The sequence below is a fragment of the Triturus cristatus genome, chromosome 1_1 (genome assembly GCF_964204655.1).
Source record: "Triturus cristatus chromosome 1_1, aTriCri1.1, whole genome shotgun sequence".
Classification (NCBI taxonomy): domain Eukaryota; kingdom Metazoa; phylum Chordata; class Amphibia; order Caudata; family Salamandridae; genus Triturus; species Triturus cristatus.
In genome coordinates, this window is record NC_140579.1 from 479,114,443 (window position 1) to 479,138,004 (window position 23,562).

At 46.7% G+C, this 23,562-nt stretch overlaps 1 protein-coding gene across 1 annotated transcript in view; it reads right to left on the reverse strand.

The window, feature by feature from the left end:
* Positions 1-2,855: 2,855 nt before the first annotated feature.
* The window catches only part of LOC146870441 (homeobox and leucine zipper protein Homez-like), a 163,879-nt gene continuing 143,172 nt past the window's right edge, over positions 2,856-23,562 (reverse strand). The window contains exon 2 of the mRNA XM_085641188.1: positions 2,856-9,217. Coding sequence (XP_085497314.1) covers positions 6,301-9,009 — 2,709 coding nt within the window. The 5' untranslated portion in view covers positions 9,010-9,217 and the 3' untranslated portion in view covers positions 2,856-6,300. The remainder of the gene's footprint in view (positions 9,218-23,562) is intronic.

Sequence of the window (23,562 nt, forward strand, 5' to 3'; positions counted from 1 at the left end):
ACCACTTTGACCAGGTTATTCCTGGAGCACAAATGTGTGGCCAAATACGAGGATTACTGGGATTTTATATCCAAACCAGGTGATAAAAAACTTTATTTTCAGTTCAGAGTAGGTACCCTTCCGGTCAAAGCTTTCACCTGTAAATGGAAGAGTGTATCGGGCAACACATTTTTTTTTTGTCCAGAGCAGGTTGAGACAGTCCCCCATATAGTCTATGTTTGTCCGGCGTATAAATCCCCCAGAGTCAAATGGATTAAAGCCCTCTGTTCCAATATGGGTACCCGATCTTGTGCCACGGCTTTCCGAATATTAATATCAAGTACAGAAGTGCATATCGTGATCGCCGTGGCCAAATTTCTGAGTTGGGCATGGAACATAAGGGCGAATAAGATGAAGACAATCTGAACATATGTTAGTACTTTAGGTTTAAGTTTAACAATTCTCGGGCCCAGGGGGGAAAGAAAACTTTTAAACAGTCATGAGTTGTGCTCCGAGTATCTTACCCTCATTTTAATGTGCTGTTTTTATCACAGAGTTTTATAATGGAATGTAATTATTTTACTGATAAGTTTTTAATTGTTAGTGTTTTCTATACTGTGTTTTATTGTCAAATGAATTTATACAAAAATGTTATTATTGTATATAATGGTTGTGTCTTTTATGATCATAATGATCGCAATAAAGACGTTTTGATTGACTGACATATGTAGAGGTCAGATTCCCCCCCAAAAATCCCTCTTATTGTATGTTGTATGTCACCTTCAATTAAAAGTACTATTTCATATAGTCATCAGGGGGAGCCACTCTAGTGTCAGCAGTTTCTACTGTGATGAACATGTCAGTTGCTGTCACCTTCAGATACGGACGCAGTGCTTGCCGCACTATTGTAACCTCCGCTGCGCTGTCTAGCAGCGTTAGTGCCCATGTTAGGTTCCAAAGCTGTGTTCACACTATCCGTGGCATACCTTGCCGTTGACGTGAAAAGTCATCCTGCTTGCCTTTACCATCAGCAGGGCAGGGCTGCTCATGTCCCTGCGGGGCACCCCGACCTCTGCTGCGTTCTCCTCCACCGGCTTGTGAGACCGATATTTCCTGTGAAGAACGAAGAGAATGTTGATCAGGAACCTGAAATCTATCAGGAGACCTAATTCTTGCGCAATCGTACAACTCATATGTGCGTTCACTAGACACTGGTATTGGCGACACAGGACGCGACCCTTGTTTCTGTTTACCCTGTTTTTTATTTTTCCAATTTTGTTTAGGGAAAACTGGACGGTCGTCTTTAGTAGACTTAACCGTTTGAGTTTGCGGTTGTGCTGCTATTTTAGCAAAAGGCTTAACACCCAAACTATTGAGGCCAATGGTCTTATAAGCCTGCACAATAATCTTCGGTAACTGCCGGGGCTTATCGGCGTCGAGGCGCAACTCATTTGACACTTGAAAGTTAACCGCATCTCCCTTGACGTTAGCAAGGATGAGATCAGCAACTACGTCAAACACTCCGACAAGCCTCATTCCTAACTCGACCGCCGCCTCTGGACCGTGCTCATCCTGAACACGCTTAATCACAGATGGCTGAACAGTCATAGACGGTGTGCTGAAGCACTTCGCATAGACTGCTGCAAATACTTTACCCCATTTCTCACAATCGGTGACCTCGGGTATTAAGTCTTTGTGCAAACTAATCGTCAGAATCCTATGTTTCTCCACAAGAGTCGAATTAGGAAATACTGCTTCCAGCTGGTCAAATTTCTCAGCAAGCCAATAAGGCATATCGTCCTTATTCTGTGGGCGCTTGCCCATTACCGAATTAACCACGACGGGACTAATAGAAATCCCAGCCGGTCCAACTGGTTGCGTGGCAACCCCAGGTGCTCCCACCTGGAGGTTGCGTGAGATGTATTGCACTAAAGCCCTGTGTACCGCTATCAAGGCGGTATGTAGCTGACGTACGTCGTCCACAGGGACTTGCAAATAACGTGGATGTGGTGTGAACCCAGCCAAGACTGGCCAAGTGGCCCCAGGGATAGACAAGGGGCCTAATCGAACCGGAGTTACGGCGTGAGGGAGGGCGCCATTAAACCAAATACGCTGCTGCCATGCTGAAATCGGAATCTCCTGTGTCCTATATGGGGTGTAATTCGCAGGTATCACAGTGGGAGTGTAAGTATGGAATGCTTCATCATCCACATTTACAACAGGAAAAGTAACCCAAGAGTAGAAAAGCTCAAAGGGGAACGCTGCATCTGCACTCACCACAAAGATTACCGACATACCATCGTCGGGCACTCCGAACTGCGTCAGATGACGCCGGAGCGCTGCGCGACTATGCGGAGCTATATTAGTATCACCCATAAGGACACACAGAAGAAAAACAATCTTATATGAAATGTAGCACAAAAAGGGCAGTAATTAAAATGTAAACCTATTTAATTATCAAGCTTGAAAGAACCTATAATCTATCCATATAGGTAGGCTAATCCGTCACGTTTGTCAACTGGAAACAGAAGTGAGGGTGTTGTGGACAAATATAAGCACTACTACTAAAGTGTCACAATATAAGACCAAACGTTAGGTGCGCCATGTTGCTGGGATTCTGCTCATGCACAGAACTATGCACAGGAAACCAGGACCTCAGTGAATTGTGGTGTACCAAAAAACTCACCTCAGTACCCAGAACCCCTATCCGACTAGCATCAGTGTCTCATTCGTTCTCCGTACTACAGCGAAGCTACCAATGATTAGACAACCCAGAACAAGCGACTTAGGGTACTCTCAGGAATGGTGGGAATCAAGAACACCCTTTCGTATTTATTCTCATACCAGTCCACAACGTGAGTAATCAGAGACACTGAAAAGTTTAAAATGTTTATTTTTAACTACGTGCTCTAAGATTCAGTATTTTGGCTAACATAAGCAGGCAAATGATTAAAGATAAAACAATCAGCATAGTTACAATTCCATAAAACACAAAGGGAGAAATCATGTTATAATGATAGTGGAAACAGGTTGTATAGCACCTTGTGTACCACCCTCTCCTGGCTAGGAGCTAGGTTTTATAATAATAGAAGGTCTCTAGGCTTGAACGGGGAACCCCATACCTGCAAGATCAGTTGAGGTGAATCACATCACAGGATCAGCAACGCTCTCTGTAGTTGGAAAGGTTTTTCTCCGAGGGCCAGAATCATGCATGCAATGCAATATTAAAGGCACCCGAGTTTCAGATATTTTGCAGCTGTGTGCGTCTTTTGTCTAGAGCGTGGGCCGATCAATCTGAATCAACAGCATACATTGTTATTTGACCTTGAAGACTTCTGCACACAGTGTACAGACTAAGGTCGCGGTGTGAGTCTACGAATGTGAAAAACAGACCGTTCTCATGCGAAGAAAAGCAAGCAGTTTAACTTGCAATAACAGTTACATGTAGTGTCGCGTGCAAAAGCGGCCAAGTGGCAAAATGGCGTTTAAACTTCTAATACGCTTATGATAACATAGCAATGTGTGCAAGCAGAACCCTGTCTTCACTACACAGTAATAGTAATATAAAATTATTGTTTAGTTAATTAAAACCATAACAATGTGACATTTGTTAACAATGCGTGATACCAATAAAATCAGTTAAAAAAATGTTATAAAACAGGTACTTTTTTCATTAGGTTTTGAGCCATTCCCTTGTACAAATTGCCAATTTGTCAATAGTCTTCACTACACAGGGTTTGCAAAGGAACCTCCAGTTCGATGACAAACAGATACTGATCCAGAGAAGCCAACAGCCTCAGCCTCTTTTTAGGCATAAAGAACTCCTCGGGAGCTAAGTTTCAATGAGGTGCCGTCAAACTGATTGATGGTGTATATGAAGGTGACATCAGATAGGAATGTTTTGACTTCAAAGACTAGCCAGACTGGTGTTGAAGTTGATATGTTGAGGTCAAACGCGAACCTGTTCTTGATGGCATGCAAGTTGATTCCCGATGCTTTCGCTGAGGGGTGATGCAAGTGAGGATGGCGATGTTTTTATTTTTACTATCTCCTAGATCTTTGTTCTCTTGGTCTCTCGCTGTGACAGTCTGTAAGCGAGGAAGGCAGCAGGCACCATGCCAGTGGAATTTGAGTGCTCCATGGAGGTGATATTGGTCTTTTTCTTCTCCTTCGCCCTCAGATCATGTAGCTTGTCACAAAGCCTGTAGCCTTCCAAGTCTTTAAGAGTCCTTTTGGACATTTTAATACAAAACTCAAATACCTTAATGGATTGAGATAATGGTAACAAACCACACACAAACTTGGTATGTATCAGTAGCAGCCTTTTTTTTTTACTACACAGAACAGGAAAAATGCTAGACAACAAAAATACCTCACACATCCTCGGAGTTAAAGACACCAAGCCAAAACAAAAAGGAATAACTCATGAAAAACAAATCTCCAGAAAATAGGAGAAAAAACATCCAGAGTGTGTCGGGATCCCACATGCACGAGCCGGAAAAGATAACTGACTATGTAAGGCAACTGCCAGTACAAGTCATCATGAGAAATTGAATTCTATGGACTCTTAAAGGGGCAGAGTGGGTTGTTAAATCTTCTAATAGAAGCCTATCAGACTGCCATTTTCCTCAATATATATATATATATGTTAAGCAGCAGGCTGTGCTATATGCGATGTAATGTAACTCTGAGCTCAAAATTCAGAAACGTGTGTCTTGATAGGCTTTTTGATGGTAGTTTCTCATTTGATCAAGCTGGGCTCTTCGCCATATACACGGGATGTAAAATATTCCGGGTCTGCACATACTGCTAGGTATAATTCCATTGATGTAGAATAATCATTGAGTTACTTAATCTTGGTTTGAGCAAACGCAAGGCATGTCTCAGTCATCATCCCTATGCTATGGAGAGAGACCTCATGTATACATCGTGATTTTCTACTTCCAGTAATTGTGAGAGTACTGTGGGTAAAACAGCAATGAAGCGCTTTCTGTAATACCTCATGCCTTAAAAGAAAAGCAATCACATTAGTTTAATCGTATTTGACCTATTGATAAAAAAAATTTTAAAAACTATTTTACTATTACATGGTTATTCGACTGTACTGCTGCTTCTCTCTCTCACACCGTTGTTTTCCAAGGTTCTCAATATATAAAAGAAAACATTTTCAAAATTCTTAGTGTGCAAATGCTAGCCTAAAAGAAAGCAGAAGAAATGCAAAGATATAGCTGATTTGAAGAGCAGCTCCATAAGGGAGTCTGATTACATACATACCCTCATGTCCATGTTCAAAGAGGTTTTCCCATGATTTTGTTTAAAAAAAATGTTTGGGATTTGCAATATTAGGAATACAGGTTATATATACATCAATAACCAATTCACACTACAAAAATACTTTTCTGTGAGACGTCTATACTAAATCAGCAGACTTGAAAAAATACTGGGAAAAAAATCTGTTCAGAGGAGGGCAACTTTATTGTCCAGGTCACCCTCTACGAGTAGGCACTATAATGATATATAGGGGTCTCGTGTAGGCCGACTGAAATGACATACTATGATGCAGGAAAGACACCTTTACAGACCTGTCCTGTGTTTGATGTTTTTATTTCTCCGACTAGTAAATTACCGAAATATTGAGTATAAAAAATAGAAGTCGGGATGTTTTTGGGGCTGCAGAAAAAAATAAAAAACCATGAAACCAGGCCACTGTTTGGTTATGTATAATTCAGTCAGCAACCACTGGAAGTTAAAAAGGGGGGAGGGAGGAGGAGAAGCGGGCAATGGGGAGGGGGGGGGGGGGTTCAGATTTGTTACATCCCTCCTCTGGAGTATTGAGTAACAGGTAGGGCAGAGAAATAAAGTTAGTCACTAATCGATAAGAAATGGAGTGTTTCTGGGCATGCTTTCTCAGATAAGATGAGCAGCTGCTACCGAACTTTCCATTACATTCTGACCTATGTATTTTACTCGAGTACCTGACTGCGGCCAGACATATAGCTCCACACAGTGAACACCGACAAGTAATGAGGACCAGAATCTTGAGACACTGGCCTGGCTGTACCAGGAACACTGTAAACACTTTATAAATATAAGATAGTGTTACCATTGTAAGTCTTATTTTTCCACGTGTGCTAAGTGTGGGAGTACTGCAAAACAAAGTTATTCAGTTATTGAGGGATCTGTTAAAAAGAATTTCCTTGGTATGTGACAATTCAGTCATTGTCTTAATTTTCAATTAAGTCTGCAAGTCACTTTAAAATAGTCCACCGGTTAAAAACAGTGGGCTGCGAGAAGGAATAGGATTTGGGGAGAATGTGCTATCTAGTCCTGGATGATCACATCATCATCATCTTCTTCGTCAGCATCGTCGTCTTCCTCATCCTCATAATCTTCCTCCCCCTCACCCACAACTTCATTCTCCCCCTCCAGCCCTCCAACATCATCCGCCTCCAACAATCCATCGTCATCGAGGCAGATCTCCACTTCTAGCTCGGCTGGCTCAATGGCTTTCTTTTGGAACCAGTCCTGGACCTGCTGTACCCGTAGTCTAGACTCTTCCACGAGCCACTGAGTGTCACCCTCCTTGATCTGGTGGTGCAAGTCCCAGTATCGTTCAAGTACACTATAGTCAACCCGAGTGATAGACGCATTCGTAGGGGCTAGACGAGGTGGTGATGGGGACAGTTTTTGCACCTCCATTGGCTCTTCTGGTCTGCCATAGGGAGGTGGAGGAGGAATAGGTGGTGTTGAGCTCCCACCTTTCCAAGGGCTTTCATTGCCTGTGCCATTCTGAGAGGGCTCAGAGACTGGGGGAGTGGCTGGCAGGCTTGGGCTGGCATCGTCACTGTCCTGCAGCTGCAGTTGCTGCTGTGCGTGCTCTACCCAACTTAGGCAACCCTGGACATTGTCACGGAACCACTTCAGCTGGCCATGTTTCAAAGCATAACGGGTGTCCCCGAACCACTGAATTATCTCTGGTCGTGGCAGGCCAGTGATTTTCTCCAGCTTCTTGTAGTCCTCACGGCGTGCCCACTGGCACTGCAAGAAAAAAGACTTAAGTATTGCTAGCTGTTCTTTGGTCTTGCGCTGTCGCCGCATGATTGGGAAAAAGCTGCCATCCTCATTGGTCTGGATGTACTCCTGTCTGTGTGCTCTGTGGGGATTTGTGAGGTTGGCCCCATCCAGGTCCAAAGAAGAGGCCTCCAGCCTCTTCTGCAACTCTTCTTCAGAAGGCAAACATACCACTGCATCACTCACCTCAGTGCCATCTACATCAAACATATTCCCAGCAGCCGCCGAGGGCAGCTTAGCAGCAGATTGACTCTGGGCTTCCAGAGAGGGGGAGCCGAATGGACTAGATAGTTCCCGGTTCCTCGATCGCTGATGAGGAGGTTTATAATCCAGGCTATTGTCCTCCAGTCTGTGGGCTGTTCGGTCCTGCCATTGCTCTGATAAAGGGTAACCATGCTCTGCAGAGTTGCCTGCCTCCTCCTGTAACTGACTTACTGAACCCCTCAGATTTGGCTCAGAAGACTCCCCCATTGCTTCTTTATGAGGAGAAGGGTGAGGGTCCAGTGTTAAGTCATCTTCAGTCCTTGGTCGCTTAGAAAGGGGGTGCTGCATATCCCCAGACAACATTGTATTAACAGACTCTTTTGTAACACAGTATAATGCCTGGCGTGTATTGGTGACCGATGGTGGTCGAGAGTTACTTTGAGATGCTGGTCTGTTGTTGATGTACAATGGTGGGCTAGAATTAGTCTGTGTTAGCAAGCTCACATTACTGTGAGATGGCAGATGTTGGTTCAGCAAAGACGGCATCATGCTAGTGTAGAAAGGTTGGCCTGAGTTGGATGGTAGTGGTGGCCTAGCATTAATGTAGGGGGGCTGCCGCAAATTGTTTTGCAATGGCGGTGTTGTGCTGGCGTAGAACGGTGAGCCACTGCTGGACTGCAAACCCAGCCCGGAATTAGTATAGGAAAGTGACAGTGAATTGTGTTGTGATGAAACTGTGCTGGTGCAATAAAGCAGGCAAGAACTGGGCTGTAGTGGTAGCCTAGCATTAGTGTAAGGGGCATGCCGCAAGTTATGCGATGGCAAAGTCAGGCCTGAGTAGAAAGGTGGACCAGAGCTGGACTGCACTGGTAGCCCAGAATTAGTGTATGAAGGTGGCCTTGAGTTCTGTAGTGGCAGCATGCTAGCATTGTATAATGGTGGTCGTGGACTACTGTGCAGAGAGGGCACTGAGCTTGTGTACAGTGGTGTGCTGGTGTTGGATAGCGATGGTGGGCGTGTGTTGCTCAATGAGGACACACCGGTCAGAAATGCAGGTCGTGCCTTTGTCTCTGATGAAAGCGCAGTCAGAGATGGCGAGCACAAGTTGGCCAATGAGGCTAGCCCAGTCAGAGATGGGGGACGTGTGTTAGCCAATGAAAATAGCCCTGTCAGCGAAGGAGGCCTGGAGTTGGTCAAAGATGAGAAGCCAGTCAAAGAGGGAGGGCGGGCGTTGGCCAATGATGACAGTGCAGTTGATGAGGGTGGACAATGAACCATCTCCACTTTACCAACTTCAGCTTTTAGGAAACTGCTGAAGGCAGCTGGTGAGCTGGCTGTGTCTCTGGTTGTTGCCCTTTGCTCTGTTGGTGGTGGTCCACGTCCGGCTGCCCGACGTGCCATGGCTACCAGAGGCTTGAAGTGTAGCGCGTCTTGGCTGCGAAGGAGTCGGCCTCGTGTCTCTTCTATCTCCTCTGAAGACCAGCTGATGCCACACCGGATTCGCTGCACCATGAACCACGTCTTGACCTTCTCCATTTGCAGCCCGTAGCAGAGGCAGAGAAGGGCAATCTCTGGTAGACTGGGGTATGGAAAGTAACTAAAGGTGTGGATAAGTTGTTCATTGTCGTCCAACTCTCTGGTCAACTCTGACTGTGTCCAGATTAGCTGTAGGTCCTCCGATATAGGTGGTAGACATATGAGTCCATAGGAGCTGGTAGGACAGCCACCTGATCCCTTATTGGCCGTGGGTGGCATATTCCCAGGTGGATGAGGCCTGGATGACAGTTGTTCAGTGAAATGTATTTTTCCTCGTCGTGCCCACTTATGGCCCTCTGGTAGTGTGTCCCGAGCTGTGGTCAGTTCTATGGAGCTCGCGATGTCCTTGTTTTTGCAAAGTTGGCGCTTCTCTTCTGGCAACGGTGTCTACTGCCTTGACATTATTCTGTTTTTGTCATCAGTGCACCTGCGGAGGAATCAAAGTAGAATAAGTTCAGTTTCATCTGAGGAAGGTTAAATAAAAGTGCCTTATTCAGAGCACCCATGCCTGTTTAGCCTGGCATTCCCAGTAGCTTAATGTTGCATCCTTTTCCTACCCGTCTCATCCTCCAGGCTGCTCAAAAATCCCAGATCACAACTAAGCTGCTCTCTCTAATTCAGGACAAGGGAAGGGTCAACTGGCACATTATGACTGACTTCCATACAGCTGCGTTGTCAAAATATAGAAATACTGTAAAACACATTAACACTCAAAAAAACAGAAGACTAAGACAGTGCAATGATGGAATGCGGCACGCTGGTATTCAGAAGGTTACACTACAGTGGCAACGTTATGTGATTTTGCGGGAAAGGCGCTGTCCCCCACATCCCTCCAACAAGTAAACATACAAAAAAGAACAAGCATTGGCATAGCCAATAGGTCTCGCTTTTGGGACCTTCTAAGTATTTAGTTATGCAGCACAATATCCTTGGTGCAACCACATCAACTGTTGCGTGGCTAAACACTTCTAAGGTCCCAAAGGCGAGACCTGTTGGCTATGTCAATGCTTGTTGTGGTTGTGTGTGTGTGTGTGTGTGGCTGTGTGTGTGGGTTGTTGTGTGTGTGTCGTTGTGTGTGTGTCGTTGTGTGTGTCATTGTGTGTGTGTTTGTGTGTGCGGTTGTGGGTGCGGGTGTGTGTGGATGAGTGGTTGTGTGTGTGGTTGTGTGTATGGTTGTGTGTGTGTGGTTGTGTGGGTGTGTGGTTGTGTGTGTGGGTGTGTGTGGTTGTGTGTGTGGTTGTGTGTGTGTGGTTGTGTGTGTGGTTGTGTGTGTGTATTTGTGTGTGTGCTTGTGTGTGTGGCTGTATGTGTGTGTGGTTGTGTGTGTGGTTGTGTGTGGTTGTGTGTGTGGTTGTGGGTGGCTGTGGGTGGTTGTGTGGGTGGTTGTGTGTGTGTGGCTGTGTGTGTGGTTGTGTGTGTGGCTGTGTGTGTGTGGTTGTTTGTGGTTTTGTGTGGGTGGTTGTGTGTAGTGTTGTGTGTGGTTGTGTGTGTTGTTGGGTGTGGGTGGTTGTGTGAGTGTGGTTGTGTGTGTGGTTGTGTGTGTGGTTGTGCGTGTGGTTGTGTGTGTGTGTGTGTGTAGTTGTGGTTGTGTGTGGTTGTGTGGGTGCTTGTGTGTGTGTGGTTGTGTGTGTGTATTTGTGTGTGCTTGTGGTTGTGTGTGTGGGTGTGTGTGTGTAGTTGTGTGCATGGTTGTGTGTGTGTGTGGTTGTGGGTGGTTGTGTGTGTGGTTGTGTGTGTGTGTGGTTGTGTGTGGTTGTGTGTGTGGCTGTGTGTGTGGTTGTGTGTGTGGTTTTGTGTGTGTGGTTTTGTGTGTGTGGTTTTGTGTGTGTGGTTGTGTGTAGTGTTGTGTGTGTGTGGTTGTGTGTGTGTGTGTGGTTGTGGGTGGTTTTGTGTGTGTGTGGTTGGTTGTGTGTGTGGGTGGTTGTGTGGGTGGCTGTGTGTGTGGTTGTATGTGTGGGTGTGTGTGGTTGTGTGTGTGGTTGTGGTTGGGTGTGGGTGTGTGGTTGAGTGTGTGGTTGTGTGTGTATGGTTGGGTGTGGTTGTGTGGGTTGTTGTGTGGGTGGTTGTGTGTGTGTGGTTGTGTGTGCGCGTGTGTGTATTTGTGTGTGCTTGTGTGTGTGCTTGTGGTTGTGTGTGTGGTTGTATGTGTGTGTGGTTGTGTGTGTGGTTGTGTGTGTGTGGTTGTGTGTGTGCGGTTGTGTGGGTGGTTGTGCGTGGGGTTGTGTGTGCATGTGGTTGTGTGTGTGTGTGGTTATGTGTGTGGCTGTGTGTGTGGTTGTGTGTGTGGCTGTAGGTGTGGTTGTGTGTGTGGCTGTGTGTGTGGTTGTGTGTGTGTGTGTGGTTGTGTGTGTGTGGTTGTGTGTGTGTGTGGTTGTGTGTGTGTGGTTGGTTGTGTGTGTGGTTGTGTGTGTAGTTGTGTGTGTGTGTGTGTAGTTGTGTGTGTAGTTGTGTGTGGTTGTGTGTGTGTGTGTGTGTGGTTGTTTGTGTGGCTGTGTGTGTGGTTGTGTGTGTGTGGTTGTGTGTGTGTGGTTGTGTGTGTGGTTGTGTGTGTGGCTATGTGTGTGGTTGTGTGGGTGTGTGGTTGTGTTTGTGTGTGTGGCTGTGTGTGTGGCTGTGTGTGGTTGTGTGTGGTTGTGGTTGTGGTTGGGTGTGGGTGTGGGTGTGGTTGTGCGTGTGGTTGTGTGTGTGGTTGTATGTGTGTGGTTGTGTGTGGTTGTGTGTGTGGATGTGTGTGTGTGGTTGTGTGTGGTTTTGTGTGGGTGGTTGTGTGTAGTGTTGTGTGTGTGTGTTGTTGTGTGTGGGTGGTTGTGTGTGGTTGTGTGTGTGTGGTTGTGTGTGTGGTTGTGCGTGTGGTTGTGTGTGTGTGTAGTTGTGCGTGTGGTTGTGTGTGCTTGTGTGTGTGTGTATTTGTGGTTGTGTGTGTGGTTGTGTGTGTGTGGGTGTGTGTGTGTGTGGTTGTGTGTGTGTGTGTGTGTGTGTGTGTGTGTGTGTCTATCCTTGTGGGGACTTGGGTGTGATAACACACTCACACTGTGGGGACTTGATTGCACTGTGTCTGTGTCAATTTTGACAACTTTTTTAAAAAGTGTCTTGTGGGGACTTGTGTTTCATCAAGTGTGTTTATATTTTTGCTCAGGTCTGCCCCTGTAGACAGGAGGCGGTACTGCAGCCTTAAACACACTTTGCTTACTGGAAACACATTCTGGCAGCAGGAAGGACAGACTCTCAAAGAAAAAGCTGCATACTCCGGTGATTATCCAAATATTTTTCATGCAAATTAACAATTTCTTTATTTATTAAAATAAAATGTTATTTTACATGAAGCTATTGAATTTAGATTTTTTGTGTCTGAAAATTGTTTGTGGTTATATAAACATTGCTAGAAACAATTTTTGCCAGTTTTGAATCCCAGAATACTTACCTATTGCTGTTTGATCCTTATCTGCAATTAAAGAATGATGATGCACTACACTACAATATAATATAAACTGATTTGATAGTATTTAGCAAATAATCTAAAGATGTTATGTTGCTTTGCCTTTTTTTTTTTACCTATCACTATGCACTATGGAATATGTTCTTTTATAGGATGGCTAGATGAGTGAGGGACTAGTGTTGCATTGCGCTTATGCCCATTGCATAGCCAAGCTTATTTTTAACAGAAAAGTTATGCTTTTATAGAATTAATGAACTTGTTAGAAGATATGTTTAAATACAGCCACAATATGTAATTACATTTAAATCATTTGAATTGCTTAATTTAAAAACTGCTTATAAAGCTTTCCGAATGAAAACAGTTTATTGATATTCCTAAGGGTGGGTGAAAAACAATCATATAAAAATAAGGTGATGTTTTTGATTAGTCAGCATTTTGGTTTATTTTATTTTTTATATTTTTGCAATTTTATATAGCGCACACTCGGCCTAAAGGTATTGGAGCGCTTTAGATGAGCACCAGATACATTTCAAAAGGACATATTTATTTCTGTTTTTGGCATGGGAGATTAAATGATAAACTCATCAGATCTTAAAAGAGAGAAGTGCATGTTTGGCTTGATTCTAAAATCTACGAGCCCTTTTGAAAAAAACTATTGAATTCTCAACAGCGTCTGTAAATACTCCCTGCTTTGTTCGGAAACTCAAGGAAGGACTTCAGGATGCCCGATCAGAGATGCAAATGCACCTCTACACATACCAAAGTGGCCAAAAACACAGCAAGAGACCTGTTCTCTCTTAAGCCTGACTGGGGGAAGGTCCTGCTTCTAACACACCTTTCTACAGAGAGGCAACACGAAAGGGCTGAGGGTTGCAAACCCAGGCTGTCTCTGCACAGCCACAATCTATGAGCAGTTAAACAATTGCAAGCATTACCCAATGTATGTTTTTAAAGGCCCAGCAAAAGTGAATGTGTACACATTGTTTCATTTGTACTTAAATGACCACAGCTCCGTTGTGAGCTTGTGCAGACTGAAAGTTTTACATGTCTCTTAAATCCCTTCATAAACTGAACGTTTGGAGTTACTATTCTGCATTTTTTAAGCTGTTCACATCTTCAGTAGTGTGCACTAGAAATGGTAATATGGAAGGAAAACAATTTAAATGGCTGGGAAAAGGGGGCAAGCAAGGGGAAATCTGAGAAAGGAGAACGTGGGAGGTCTGGAGCATGTGAAGTGAGGAGAGAGGAGGGAGAGAACATGGGAAATCAACAGCACTAGACGAGAGGAGAAAGGAAATGCAAAGATCAGAGGAAGGAAAGGAATGTAAGGGCTAAGGTGGAATATATGAGAAGAGAGAAAATTAATGCAGCTCATATATCTATTGCACCAGTCTGTACACTATTAGAATGAACAGTAATGCTGAATACCACTACACAGTGTATCATTAGGGTTACTTTAGAATTCCACATTACATAGACGCCAATGGATTTTCTGTACCTACCAAGTCTGACTATGCTGTTTACACGAAAGAAATACACACAGGATCAAAAATGGTTTTCATAAGGATGGGTGTAAAAAGTGCAACTAACAAACGCACAATAGTCATTTGGACATGCACAATGTATGTGCACATTTCCTACCTACAGCCACAAAGTTAAAAATACAAATGTATTCTGACAAAAATCGATAAAACAAAGGGTTATGTTGGAGGATGTGGTTAGGCCTGCAGGAAGTTAGAAGGCTGGTACGAAAACACAATTTGGTGTGGTATGGTATGAGTATTTATATAACAGTTATTACCCTAATGAGGGGCTGACAGGTAGAATGCTACTCAGAATGGTCAAACATTAGAAATGTTGTCATGCATGAGTATTTACAGATTGCCAGGAATAGGGATTACAGGTTGTCATTCTGTTTGTGACAATCTATCATGCAGTTTTTCTTGTGTCACTTCTTAAATATATAGATGTTAGATTTATATCAAACTGATCTAAAGGTATGTTCAAAACATTAGTAACTCTGTCACACACGCAGAAAATGTTCAATTGCCATGCTTTTGTCACACAGTTGTCATGCCTTTTCTGAAACATTTAAATTAGAGATGTAGGTCTCAAATTAAAGAGCCCCCAGATAATTCATATATGAGTGGTATCTTCTTTTTCTAGAAAAATAGGAATTATGAGGTTTATTGTAAATACAGCACCCCTGCAATTTCCCCACATACATTTTGGGAAGTCAAATGTCCTATAAATACTGGGGCACAAATGGCCAGTAAGTACGGAGCCATGTGAATGTTTGGGCAATTAAGACTTACTTTGTCATTATTCAGCATTTCTTTTTAAATGCCAGTCAACCGGGGAAGGGTTTTTTCCTCTATTATCTATGACACACTATTAACGTCACTGCTACACATTATACTGTAACCAGGGCCACTGGAATTATGTGGCATAAGGGCATCAAATTATGTGTCAGGTTAACTTAATTATGTAGCAAGAAAAGGCATATTATGTAGCATAATGCTGCACGTTTTATGATGGTATTACTTGATTATTTTGTCATTTATGGCCATGTTAACACTGCCTTAGCAAAGGTTTCACCTCATTACTACCACTTTAACCTCAAATACAGTAAAGCCTACTGAAAGATGACCACTTCACCTCTGCAAACGGCCTTCCATTGTGCAGCAACACGTCTGCTTATTTATCAGTTTGAACTAGAATTTCTTTTTTGTTAAAATCTATCTGCAAAATTATGCAGTAAATGATGGATTATGTGGCAAATACAGCAAATCAACAATTGTGTGGAAATCGCTGCAGCCACAGAATCACAGAATTTCGGAGGTGTAAAGTGTAGTACTAATCGTTTGTACTGGATACCTATCAGAGTATGAAGCACAAGGGATTAATGAAGTTTATGAGACTGTTCCAAAACCAGCACCAAGCACTTTATTGCACGGGGCAGCCGGGGACTACATCCCCCATCATCCTTAGTGCCAGGAGGCGCCCGCACCATCCCCCATACGCCGGAGGCGCATAATGGCATACTCGGGCTCCCACGGTGGGGGACGCGCGCAAGTGAGCCCGGGCCAAGGGCTGGCCTGTCTGCGCCCATCAGCGCCAGGAAGAGGCATGGCTGGGCCCCCCCTCTTTCACCCAACAACTAAGCGACTAAGGGGCATATTATCAAGGACGGCGTTAAAAATCATCGCCGGTTTAGCGCCAGAAAACTGCAGCTAAAGTGGTGATAATGGGCTTGATAATATGCCCTTGAGAATTCCAATAGAAGTCCATGTTCTGGTGTGAACAGTTTGAAAACAGTTCCAGGATGGATATTGAAAACTTGCAAGAATTTAACTTTATTTAGCGTCTTCTTGTATTAGATGGGTTTTCTTTCTTGTCAAACCTTTACCGAATGTCAGGTTAAAGTTTTTGGTATGGAATTGCATTCAACTGTTTGCTAGCAAACGTTTTTGGTGAATCTGCAGGGATGATGCACCTTTGTGACGTATGCCTCTATCCCTTTAATGTAGCACAGACTGAGCCACATCTTATTACAGACATGCGCTCTAAGGTTGGGCTTACATATTTGTTGTTTTACCTAGGTATCTTAGCAGTGTTGAAGACCATGTGCCACCCACAGGCTAGCCCCTGGGGGTAGTCGTTCAAAGCAACTCAAAGCACTGTTTGTGTTACTTTAATAGTTACTCTCCAGCACAATAAAGGTTTGCACTGGAAAGTAAATACTTTATCAACTCTTTGTGCAATTTTGCAGCAGCACAAAGTGTTACTAAATCTTCCATACAGAGTCACAACACCATTGAAGAAATAGGCTCACTTGGTATCTGTCTACAATGACTCATGAAGGTGGCCTTAGTCTGGAACTATTGCACTCCCTAAAATTGCAGCTCCATCACCTTGATAACCAGCACTTTCTAGGGCTCACCACTATAAAATACATGCTGCAATTCAATTAAATAGCTAATGTAAAAACTCTATTGCCAAGGCCAACTCTTTCCAACACAATCTGAACAGTATGAAGCTTGAAGCCTTCAGCAATTGCTTCTCGAAGTGATGGAAACCATGCAGAAGTACTTTTGATGACATTTTTTTTAGCCCACTTTGAATTTTTTGAGCCCACAGACAGAACCACCTTCCAGTAAGCCCTCAACCACTACCACCAGCACCTGAAGGAGCCAAAAAAGAACGCCCTGGAGGACTGCAGCAAAGCCAGCCCAAACCACAGCAAAGAACTCTTCAAAATCATCAATCAGCCACCGAAATCATCATCATCACCAATTGCCAGGAACTTTGCAACACCCTGCAAACTTCTTCCATGACAGTATCTCCACCATTTACAAAAACTTCGGACTCCAACCCGCCCCCTCTGACCTCCTCTGCCACCTCGCTCCTACAAATGAGAGCCCTGACCACCTACTCACCTCCTGGGACCAGCTTACCACAGAGAACACCACAGCTTCCACGAACCCCTGACCCACCACATCTTCAATCTTAGGAGCAAGTAAATCAGCAGCAAGCTTACTGCCATTTTCAATGCATCCATCACCTTGGCCACCTTCCCCGAATAATGGAAGCATGCAGAAGTCAAACCCCTTCTCAAGAATCCATCCATTGACCTCACTGAACTCAAGAACTACCATCCCATCTTCCCACCAGAGCCCACGAAAAAAGCCATCAACTGCAAACTTGCAGAACACCTGGAGAACAACAATCTTCGGGACACCTCCCAATCTGGATACCGCACCAACCACAGCACCGAAACCGCCCTGATTGCTGCCTCCAATGACTTCAAAACTCTCCTTGACCAGGGAGAAATGATGGCCCTGATCTTCCTCGACCTCTCTGCAGCATTCAACACTATATTCCACCACACCCTAATCAAAAGCCATCATCCCATCAGAATCCAAGGAGATGCCCTCAAATGGATTGCCTCCTTCCTCACTGGAAAAATCTAGAGAATCTGCCTGCCTCCTTTCACTTTGGAACCCAATAACATCATCTGTGGCATCTCTTGAGGCTTGTTTCTCATCCCCACACAGCTCAACACTTACATGACCCCTTTGGCCAACATCATCAGAGCTAATGAACTAAACATAATATCCTATTCAGCCGACACCCAGCTCATCTTCTCACTCTCAGAAGGCCTCACCGCCACGAGGGCCAACTTCCGCAGGTGTATGATGAGTGCCACCGACTGGATGAAAAACAACTACCTGAAATTCAGCACAGACTAAACAGAAGTGCTGATCTTCAGCAACAGCACCTGCCCATGGAACGACTCCTCATGACCCCCCAAATTAGGACCCTCACCCACTCCGACAGACCATGCTTGCAACCTCGGCATCACCCTGGACAGCAAACTCACCATGAAAAGCCAGATCAATGCAGTTTCATCAGCCTGCTTCCTCACTCTTTTCATGCTTCAGAAAATCTTCAAATGGCTCCCTGTCAATACATGATGAACCGTCACTTAGGCCCTAGTCATCGGCCGCCTTGATTACAGCAACACACTCTATGCAGAAATCACCACTAACCTCCTGAAGAGACTGCAAATCATACAGAACTCAGTGGCCAGACTCATCCTCGACCTCCCCAAACAGACGCACATCACCTCTCACCTCAAGAAACTCCACTGGCTCCATACAGAAGAGAAGTCAATTCAAGATGCTGATCCACACCTACAAAGCCCCACACAGCCAAGGACCAGCATACATCGCCCACTGACTGAATGTACACCAACTCTGCAGACACCTACGCTCCTCCTCCCTCTCCCTAACACACAACCCCTGCATCCACCGAAGCATCAGTGAAGGGTGCACCTTCTCCTACCTTGCCCCTAAATCCTGAAACGACCTCTCCCTTCACCTCCGGACCTCGACCTCTCTCCTAGAATTCTATAAAGCACTTAAGACCTGGCTGTTCAACCGAACCCACCCGAAGCAGCAAGTCCCTTAGCACCCTCACAGATGATTAGCCACGCTTTCTAAATGCTGCTTGATTGAGTGATTAATTGGCAGTGATAACCTAGAGATGTTAGCAGTAACCTTAAACACCTCAGAAAAGTGTGTAGGAAATGGGAGCCACTTTAAAGTATTGACTAATTCACCTCTGTATCAAAAGAGAAAACCTGATTCTGAAAAATATGATTATTCACAAGAAATGAAATACAGTTATAAGGAACTGGAACACTATAGGGGCACTAAAAGAAAATAGGGATTAATCTGAAAAGACATATTTGTGGACTGATCTACTCTATTAAAGGAAGAGATCCCTCAAGCCTTTTGGGTAGGATATATAAATAAACTATTTGGTGTTCATAACAGCATAGCTCCTGTGCTCATTTTTGACTCTTCAGTTCTTATTGCAATTGAGGTGAGAAATTAAAAAGTGAGGGTGACTACGATAATTGATTAATGGAATGTTTCTATAGCCGTAGGACCAGATGGCCTAATTAAAAAACAATATGAAGCAAGCTCATATTTGGTGCACTATGGTCTTAGTCTCACTTTTTCATGTCCTATTCGGAGGGCTTCCATACACTTCAAGAGTGGAAGGGAGCACTATTGGTGCCTATATGTAAGAGACTCAATAGGTTAATGCTTTGTATCACAGACTGCTTGTCCTGCTATGTCCACCTACCAGACTATTCTCCAAGATACTCTATTATGAATTACATACTTGAATAGCCATGAAGGAAATATTATCTAATAAACAGAAAAGCATGTTCACAATGTACAGTGAAGTGGCAATAGCACTCATCGTTATCCAGAGCTTTATCAATCAATCAATCAATCAATCAATCAATCAATCAATCAATCAAAGCATTTATGTAGTGCACTACTCACCCAGAGGGTCTCAAGGCGCAAGGGGAGGGGGGTCCGCTACTGCTCGAACAGCCAGGTCTTGAGTTGCTTCCTGAAGGCGAGGTGGTCCTGGGTCAGGCGGAGGTGGGTCGGGAGGGAGTTCCACGTCCTGGCGGCGAGGAAGGAGAAGGACCGTCCCCCTGTGGTGGCTCTTCGGATGCGGGGGACGGTGGTGAGGGCGTGGCCGGTCGATCGAAGCTGGCGTTTGGGAGCGTAGAAGTTGAGGCGGCTGTTGAGGTATCCTGGGCCTTGGTTGTGTAGGGCTTTGTGTGCGTGGGTGAGGAGACGGAAGGTGATTCTCTTGGTGACCGGGAGCCAGTGCAGGTCTCTCAGGTGTCCGGAGATGTGGCTGCGACGGGGGATGTCCAGGATGAGTCGTGCTGAGGCGTTCTGGATCCGCTGAAGTCTTTTCTGGAGTTTGGCGGTGGTTCCGGCGTAGAGGGAGTTGCCGTAGTCCAGACGGCTGGTGACGAGGGCCTGGGTGACCGTCTTCCTGGTCTCGGTGGGGATCCACCGGAAGATCTTTCGTAGCATGCGCGGGATGTTGAAGCACGACGAGGAGACGGCATTGACTTGTCTGGTCATGGAGAGGGTGGAGTCCAGGATGAAGCCCAGGTTGCGTGCGTGGTCTGTTGGTTTGGGTGCGCTGCCTAGGGCGGGGGGCCACCAGGAGTCGTCCCAGGCGGAGGGTGAGGATCCCAGAATGAGGACTTCCGTCTTGTTCGAGTTCAGTTTCAGGTGGCTGTTCTTCATCCATTCGGCTACCTCTTTCATCCCTTCGTGGAGGTTGGCTCTGGTGGTGGCGGGGTCGTTGGTGAGGGAGAGAATCAGCTGGGTGTCGTCGGCGTAGGAGATGATGTTGAGGTTGTGCTGGCGTGCGATGTCTGCGAGGGGGCTCATGTACACGTTGAAGAGGGTTGGACTGAGCGAGGAGCCTTGAGGAACGCCGCAGATGACTTCGGTGGCTTCAGATCTGAACGGGGGGAGGCGGACTCTCTGTGTCCTTCCGGCGAGGAAGGAGATGATCCACTCCAGTGCCCTCTCCTGGATTCCGACGTTGCTGAGTCGCTGCACTAGTGTACGGTGGCAGACAGTGTCGAAGGCCGCGGAGAGGTCTAGAAAGATGAGGGCCGCTGTTTCTCCGTTGTCAAGCAGAGCTCGGATGTCATCGGTGGCTGCGATCAGGCCGGTCTCGGTGCTGTGGTTGGCCCGGAAGCCAGACTGCGAGAGGTCGAGGGATCCGTTCGTCTCGAAGAAGGCGGCCAGCTGCTTGTTGACGGTCTTCTCGATGACTTTTGCAGGAAACGGGAGCAGCGAGATGGGGCGGTAGTTCTTGAGGTCGGTGGGGCCGGCTGATGGCTTCTTTAGTACAGCGCTGAGTTTGGCGTGCTTCCAGCTCTCCGGGAAGGTAGCGGTGTCGAAGGAGGTGTTGATGATGTCCCGCAGGTGGGGTGCGATGACAGCGTCGGCCTTGTTGAAGACGTGGTGAGGGCAGGGGTCGGTAGGAGATCCGGAGTGGATGGAGTTCATCGTGCGGACGGTGTCTTCGGTGCTGATCGGGGTCCAGGCGCGGAGGGTGGTGGTGGGGGGCGGTGGTTCGGTCGTGGCGTGCGTCGGTTGAGTGCTGAAGCTGTTGTGTATGTCCGCGATCTTGTTGTGGAAGTAGGAGGCGAGGGAGTTGCAGAGGTCTTGTGAAGGGGTGATGTCGTTGTTACCGGCGTTGGGGTTGGAGAGCTCTTTGACGATGTTGAAGAGTTCCTTGCTGTTGTGTGCGTTGTTGTCCAGTCGTTCCTTGAATGCGGTTTTCTTGGTGGCGTGGATGAGTTGGTGGTGTCTTCGGGTGGCGAGCTTGAGGGCAGTCATGTTGTCCGGTGTTGGGTCTCTGCGCCAGGTTCTCTCGAGTGCTCGGCAGTTCTTCTTGGAGCTCTTGAGTTCGTCGGTGAACCATGGGGCTTTCTTGCTACCGGGTCTGCTAGTCGGGGTCTTCAGAGGGGCGAGGTCGTCTGCGCAGTCGCTGATCCACTTCGTGAGGTTGGTGGCCGCTTGGCTGGGGTTCGTTGCGCTGGTGGGTGGGTTCTTGCTCAGGGCGGTCGCGAGCTGGTCGGCTGTGATCTTGTTCCAGCTTCTGCGTGCAACCTGTTGCTGGTGGTGGTGGATCGTGGTCCTTCTGAAGCTGAAGTGGACGCAGCTGTGGTCCGTCCAGTGGAGTCCGGTGGCGTGGCTGAAGGCGATGTCCTTGCTGGATGAGAAGACGGGGTCGAGTGTGTGTCCGGCGTAGTGGGTGGGGGTGGTGACCAGCTGCTGAGTCCGAGGTTGGCGAGGTTGTCCAGCAGGGTGGTGGTGTTGCGGTCGTTGTTGTTCTCCAGGTGGAAGTTGAGGTCCCCGAGGAGGATGTAGTCAGCGGAGGGGAGGGCGTGCGGGCTGATGAAGTCGGCGATGTCTTCGCTGAATTGTGTGCGTGGTCCTGGGGGTCTGTAGATGAGGGTGCCTCTGAGGGTGGTCTTGGGGTTGATGTGGACCTGGAAGTGCAGGTGCTCGGCGGGTGCGATGGTGTCGTCGGTGTTGGTCGTGATGCGGATGGTGTTCCTGTGGATGATGGCGATGCCTCCTCCGGTGTGGTTGATGCGGTCCCTTCGGATGATCTTGTAGCCGTCTGGGATGGCGATGGCAATGTCAGGCGTTGAGGAGGCGTTCATCCAGGTTTCCGTGAGGAAGGCGACGTCTGGGGCTGTGGTGTCGAGCAGGTTCCAGAGCTCGACGGAGTGTCTGTGGACGGAGCGGGTGTTGAGCAGGATGCATTTCAGGTGGCTGCTGCTGTTGCTCGTCTTGGTCTTGGTTGGTGCTGGAGTAGTGCAGGTCCGGTTGCAGGTGAACTTGCAGGAGTTGCAGCAGAAGGGTCCGTGGGTGGGTCTCGGGGTGGCTCGGTAGTATCCTGGGCTTCGGCCGGCGTTGAGTGCGTTGAGGGTGGCGGCGTCGTACGTCCGGCGGGTGGGCTGGGGTCTGCGGGGGCCAGGAGTCCTGGCGCTGGGCGCGGTCCAGGCGCGGACGGGCGTAGACGGGCTTACCTTTGGCGCACCTTCGGCGCTCAATCGGTGCTCCCGCTGCGCGCGGTCGCTCTGGGGACGTCATAAGAAGGGAGCCGGTCGGGAGGGTCTGCGGGGAGGCGGGAGCGCGAGCCAATCGGCTGGCGGGGGGGCGGGGCCACGGGCTGGGGCGGCGGGAAAGCTGGTGCGGGCTTGGCGGCCCTCAGGTGGCTGGGGCTGCGGGAGGCTGGTGTGGGCTCGGCGGCCCTCGGGTGGCTGGGGCTGCGGGAGCAGGCACAGGAGTGTGGGGGTGACCAGGCCGGAAGGCGCAGTATAAGAATGTTTTTCCGTTGCATAGTGTGTTTGTCAACTTTTTTAGTGCTTTTGAGTGTGATGTCCAAAATAATTCTCTACTTGTGACATTTCCGCAAGAACTAAAAGGTTCCCTACTGGGTCTTAAATATTACAAGAATGTGTGACTTCGATATGGTCACACATAGCCCATGTCCTGAAAGGTGCCAAGGGTTGTTTGCATTCGGAGGCTTGTAGTCCTGCATTTGCAATCAGAAAAGTTATGCACTACTAATTCTTTAATCTAAAGAATAAAGCCATGATTTCATAGTCTGCTCTTAATGAGCACAGCGTTCTTGCACACAACTTCGGTTTTAAGAAAAAGCTTGTGACGATCCAGTGCTGTAAAATCATAGCACTTAATGGAACGTCTTTAAAGCAAGGTCAGACATTTTGCACATAAAATTCACAACAGGGTACAAGTGCATGCACATTCTAGACAGTTCCAGGTGTGCATGTTGCAGATAATCTTTCGCAGTAATGCATGAGTACAGTTTGTTTTTTTAATATTAACAGATTTAATGTAGCTTGTCTTTTGTTGTCACTATTTTAATTATTCTCCGTTTCTTCCACAAATTGACTTGCAGACTATGTTTAAAAACAATTTCCAGGTCAGTCTTTCATGTGCTTAAATGCACCTTCTCCCTGGCCTAAGACTAGAAGCTCCCAGGGCCGTCACTGCAAACCCTTTAACATTACACTGTCAAAGAGTACAGCTCTATCCGTCCGATCCCTGCTCCATCCTCTGTGGCAACCCCTCCCCCTCCTTTCGATGTGCAAGGTGAGAGCTTCCTTTGTCATTCTTGAGGCCCAGGAAGAGGTGCGAAGGAGCGCTGCCCCGCGCAGCTGTGAATGACAAAGAGCCTAGACCTTGACACTGCCAGCTCCAGCCGAGCAGCTTTGACTTCTGACCCCAGTGGCTGTACATTTCTACCGACAGCAGTAACATCCCAAACCGGAGTCCACTAACATTAGTGCATAACACAATTTTAAAAGCAAAGCATACTTTATTGTGGAAAAAGAAATAACCAAGTAACATTCATTGCCTTATGTGATGAGGTTGGGCCCCACATCTGCAAAT